Source organism: Frankliniella occidentalis, unplaced genomic scaffold (genome assembly GCF_000697945.3).
Source record: "Frankliniella occidentalis isolate FOCC.00 unplaced genomic scaffold, Focc_3.1 Scaffold1621, whole genome shotgun sequence".
Classification (NCBI taxonomy): Eukaryota; Metazoa; Arthropoda; class Insecta; order Thysanoptera; family Thripidae; genus Frankliniella; species Frankliniella occidentalis.
Genome location: NW_026268721.1, coordinates 6,921 through 12,218, shown reverse-complemented (window position 1 = coordinate 12,218; position 5,298 = coordinate 6,921). Strand labels below are relative to the sequence as shown.

General features: G+C 62.2%; 1 protein-coding gene across 1 annotated transcript; it reads right to left on the bottom strand.

The window, feature by feature from the left end:
- Window positions 1-94: 94 nt before the first annotated feature.
- Window positions 95-4,721, bottom strand: LOC113206619 (probable serine hydrolase). Its single transcript, XM_052276092.1, has 3 exons — window positions 4,551-4,721; window positions 4,225-4,445; window positions 95-440 (listed from the first exon to the last, which is right to left on the bottom strand). The coding sequence occupies exons 2-3, from the start codon at window positions 4,430-4,432 to the stop codon at window positions 127-129; spliced, it is 522 nt and encodes a 173-aa protein (XP_052132052.1). The 5' UTR covers window positions 4,433-4,445; window positions 4,551-4,721; the 3' UTR covers window positions 95-126.
- Window positions 4,722-5,298: the final 577 nt, after the last annotated feature.

Sequence of the window (5,298 nt, the reverse complement as noted above, 5' to 3'; positions counted from 1 at the left end):
AAATTGGAAGTTAAGAATTTTGTTGTTAGTCTCTTTACTTTCCCCTGAAAACTTTAATTGTCAAATTTTTCTGAAAATATTTCAATTTTTCAGGAAAGAATTGGGATTCTCGCTCAGCAGCCCAACTTACATGTCCACGTCGGTGGGGTAGGTGGCGGCGTACAGCAGGGCGACAGCGTCCCCGAGGGAGTGGCCGACGAGCGAGAGCGACGTGAGCCCCAGGGCGCGCTGCACGCGGCGCAGCGTGGCGAGCAGCAGGCCGCGGTCGGCGGGCGCCAGACCGCGGGGCACGCGCGACGACAGCCCGTGGCCGGGCAGGTCCAGGGCCAGCACGGGCACGCCGCGGAGCGCGCCGGCGAGACGCTCGAACGAGCCCGCGTTGTCGCCCCAGCCGTGCAGCGCCAGCAACGGCCGCCTGTCGGTGCGGCCCCACCACTTGCCTGCGGACAGGGAGGGACACAATGACACACGGACAGGCGATTAGAAACGAGCAGTACGTCATCAACTGAGTTCGCACGCAGCGCTTCGCAGTGCACAGTGCCTTAATCCTAGCCTTGACTTTGACCTGGGTGGTGGGGGGCTCTCTGGTGGTCACTAGACACCCCCCCCCCCCCTTACACACACACTGACGCGCGAGCAATGGGCGCGCAAAGTGCAGCCACGGGCGTGCCAGGCTTGCTTGTGATGAGTGGCGTGGCGTGGAGTAGCGCGGCGCGGTCACCAAGGTCAGCTCAATCAAGCAGCTCATCTGGTGGGCGCCTGGGGCCTGGGGCCGCTGCTGCGGGACGGGACTCGGGCCGTGTAGCGTGTGGGCGTGGACACCGCCGCCGCCCTGCTTTTCTTCCCAACCAGGTAAGCAGGCAGGGGAGGCCTCGCGGTGGGCCGCCCGCCCACATGCGGTGTAGGAGATGCTGCCTATCCGGAGAGCCGCCGGCGGCCCCGAGCACACAGGAGGGGCCCACCAGGGGCATGTGGACACGCGGCCCACGGTACCTCCAAGTTTCAGCCAACTTGTTCCTCCTGTTGAACGAACCCCGCACGTTTTTGCGAAACTTTTCGCCGGTTGGGTCGACTTTTCCCGGCCTTGTTTGCCGATGCGCGGTAAGGCTTGCCCGGCCCCGCCCCGCCACGCCCCTACACGGTGGCGTTCCGCCCGCGGCCAACAGGCGGGATAATCCCGCGCAACTTTACTAAAAACGACGACCCGTTCGTGGGTCGACCCCTATCCTCTGCCCTAAGTAAGCGGATTTGCCTGCCGACCGCTCCTCCTACATGTAGTATTTGTGTGCTCCTACCAGCCCCCTCGCTACAGCCGCCGCCGCCCACACCTGGGCGGCCGGGGTCATCCGGGGGCAGGAAAAAGTGTACAGAGGGAGTGCTAAATATGCGAGAAAAGAGATGGCGAAGGAAAAACTTTTGGAACAAGCGGAGCGGCGCCCTAACTGGAGTGCCCACGCCGGGGGTGTTCGGGTCGCAGATGAGGCTCCGTACTCCTCTTTCCAAAGCCCCCACCTACCCCTGCACCCCGCTGCACCCCGGCCTCCCCTCGATCACGGGGGGATCGTATTCCATCACAAAAGCCCCCCCCCCTTCCCCCTGATGGCGGCTGGACATGCCAGTCCCTCGTCAGGGGAGAAACTTCTAACTTGCCCGTGAGTGCGGCACACGGCGGGGGGATGGGTGGGGGCGGGGGATGCTGGCTGTTGCCGCTTCAGCAGGGAACCCGATCACAATTATTTAAAACTTCTTTAACTGCAGCTGGGGAAACGGCGAGGAGCAGTTCGCGGAACCAGTTGTGTAAAGTAGTAGTAGACAAGAGGGAACGGGGGGAACGGTAAAAGTGCAATGCAGTGAGAGTTCTCTCCTCGACGCAGCGCGACGCAGCGGTCTGTGGTTAGGCGATAGTAAACTCTTCTACCCCTTTATCTTCGGCAGGTCACGTTTGCGTCGAGACCACTTCGCCCCACCATTCGGCCGCACCACACGGGGGGTTGTAAAAGCGCGCAGAGTGGGCGTCGGTAGTCCGCGCCGCGCCATATCCGAACAAAAACGCGCGCGACAGCGGCAGCCGCGCCGACAGAACTGGGAAATGAAAACGACGCCAGAGAAATTAAGCATCCCCCTCGCCTCGTCCCTTCCCCCTACGGGCCGGGAGCAGCACGATAGTGTGCTAATAGTCCGCGTAAAGCTCGTGGGCAGATCAGGGTTGTTTGCAACAGCTGCCCTCTGCTGTAGCGATAAATGCCACGCGAATGCCTACGGCCTGCGCGAGGCTGTGCGTGCGCATACCGGCTCCCGCTCACAGCACAGCAGTGTGTCCGGCTGCCCGGCGCGCGGGGACTTCGGACCGCCGCTCGCGTCCGCGCGAACAGAAGCCCGCGAATAAGCGCTTTCTGTGAGCTGTGTAGCAGGCGACCTTCGGCACTGATGGCTCAGTGTCTCAAGGACATCTCCGCGTGCAGGACAAAATAAAACCCCGCTCGGACCAAAACGAGGGGGGCCGTGCCAAAATAAGGGGAGCCTCCGTGTCTCGCCCATTGACGTCGATCTCTGCTGGTTAAAACGGAAATGAGGCCACCGACGACGCCCCCGCCGCTCCGGAAATAAACGTGAAAGGGACAAGTTTCTCTATTTTCCCTCCAGGGGAATGACCAGGTGTCCGCAGCGTGGGCGAGGCGGTCGCGGTAATGATTGTCGTCGTTGCGTTATCAGCACGAGTGTGTGTTATCATCTGATGTAACCGATTGGCGCCGCCAGAGCGCCAGCCGGGCCAGGCCGGGCTGACCTTTGACCCGCCGCACTACTGCGCCTACTACAATGTCCACATTACATAAATAGCGTGGTGGTGGTGACGGCGATGGGTGCGTGGGGGAGGGGGGGGGGGCGATAGACAAAGACGAGGTGATTGTTTGGAGGGACCGGAGGGGTAGGGGGAGGGAAGGGGCTTCGCCGGCGGCCAGTGCCTCCCGCCGTTATACGAGATAAAGTTTGTTGTCATTCTCACTCTTTGGCGATGACGGTAGCCGAAAGTCCTCCGCTCCCCTCTCCCCTACCCACCACCGTCTCTCGGCACCCCGTGCCGCCCCAGCATCGGAATCTTCTGAGCAGCTGTTTCCGGGACGGAGGGCGGCAAAACAAGCCGAAAGTTAGCCTACGACGACGAAACATATCGGCCGCCTTATCTGATTCTGCCGACAGGGGGGTTGCCTCCCCCCACAGGGGCGAGAGAGGAGAGGAGGGGAGGGGGAGGAGCAGGGGTCAAACATCCAGTCCGCCGGAGCAGGCGGTATGGGACTTCCACCGCCGCCGGGCAACAAGGGCGGCCATACGAGACCTCCCGTGCCTGTCTTGGAAGGACATAACCGGAATAACTCGCGGAGGAATAAGAAAAGGGCCGCGGGAGGAAAAATATTCGAGTTAGATAACGTTTTTTGCGAAATAACGCCTCGACGATCGATTCGAAAACAAAACAATTGGTAGCGGGTAGTAGGCGGAACTCTCACTCTCACACCCGCCAAAAGAAGCTCATGTCCCCCCCACCCCCAGCCCCCAGCCCTTTCCCCGGCCCGGGTGCGCAACGTGCGTACTGGACGTCAAATGTCCCTGCGTGAGCCTCAGTAACGTTTACAAGCAAACTCTCCGCTGACGGCGCGAGGCAGGGCAGTACGCTCGGAGCACGTCGCCGTTTTTACCGGCAATCCCTAATGACTTTGGGCTTGAGCAGCGACAGGGTGGGGCTGTGGGCGGCCGGCCCACGGGCTGGCCTCACAGTGATGCGGCCCCGGGACGTGCGGCGGCCCCACTCTGGGGACGTGAGCAGAAAGGGAAGGCGAGGCAGTCAGCTGCCGCAGCCTTAGTGGCCACGCCGGCCATAGGTCACCACCGCCGCCGCCTCGCGCCTCGCTCGGCCGCCAGGTAGGCCCAAACTCAGAGGGGCGTAAATGCTTTTACACCCCGGGGATATACAGAGCTAAAACCACGCGCACGCGCAACCCAATATTACCCCACATAACCCAACGCAGCAGCTTCAGGAATTATAGGGCATGATAAAGGCAGGCTCCTAAATTTCAGCTTTTACAAAAAAATAATTTCTGTAGGGCCACAATGGTTTACGTTAGCTACCATGGGCCACAGCAGCGCCCCTATCCAAAGCTTTGCAAACCACTTCCGGATCCAAAGCTTTAGAAACCACTTCCGGTTTCGGACCAAGACCCAAATCCTTACCGGCAACGTGTCCCCAGGGCACAGGGATGCGGACCTCCCGCTCCTGCAGCTGTTCCAGGAGCTCCGCCTGGCGGTCAGGGGCGGCCTGCAGCCGCACGCCTCGGCCGGCGTCCTCCTCGTCGCCAGGCTGCGGCCGGGGCTGGGCCGCCGTCGCCTTCCCTCGGACGGCCGCGGCCTCCAGGGCGCGGACGGAGCGGAGAGACAGCATAGCTGCGGCGAGGCTGGAACACGCAGAAGAGACGACGAAGGTCTTAGTGATCGCGACAAGGGACAAAGCACTCGATCTTGAAGTTGGCCGTCCCGGCGCTGCGCTCCAGATGGTATACTTGTGGCTGGTCGAAGAGGAGGTGGGAGGGGGCACCTTCACGTCTAGTAGGGAGACAGTCTTGGGCGTTGTTAAAGGTACAAATTAAACAGTATCGGAAACAAAACACAGAGTTGACGAGTTAGACAATGCTCGAGTGAACGGGGCCGGCAGACATTGACTCGGGCGGCACAACTACCTCGCGCGTTGACACTACGACAGGACAGTCTCTAGGGTCATTACCCCCACTCCGCCCATGGCCCGGCGCAGAGCATAAGCCCCCGATAGCGGGCGGGCCGGCTCTAGGACCAGGCAGCCGCCAGGCAGGCTCCACGTGGCCGGCTCATGGCTCCTCCTGGCTCCTGGGGCGTATCGCACCGCGCCAGGCTCTGCACAGCAGCGGCAGCGGCGGCCGGCGGCGGCGGGTCAGAGCTCAAGGGGGTCGACCTTCGGCGGCGACGAGAGTGAGAGCGCGCGACCAACCGCACCCACCTACACCTGAGCACATACGCCACTCCATTTGAAATGAGATGGACGTCACCTCCGCCGAAGGCGCCGCCCCCATCTGGGGCCGCCGCCGCCGTCGCCGCCCACACACTAGAGGAAGTGGAGGGCAAATTAGATGTGGCAGCACGTCCTTGACCCCTTGACACATACCACCCTCCCCCTCCCGCCACCCACGGGTGCCGTGGGGTTGCCTACCCACACGTCGCAGGCGTTTAGCCCCTGGACACACACCCGCCCGCTACCCACGGGTGCCGTGGGGTTGC

Bases quoted from the DNA above. Each gene is read 5' to 3' on its own strand.
- LOC113206619 (XM_052276092.1), bottom strand. From the start codon at position 4,432: ATGCTGTCTCTCCGCTCCGTCCGCGCCCTGGAGGCCGCGGCCGTCCGA. The intron at 441-4,224 runs GTAAGGATTTGG...CCCTGTCCGCAG, and splicing joins GCCCTGGGGACACGTTGCCG to GCAAGTGGTGGGGCCGCACC.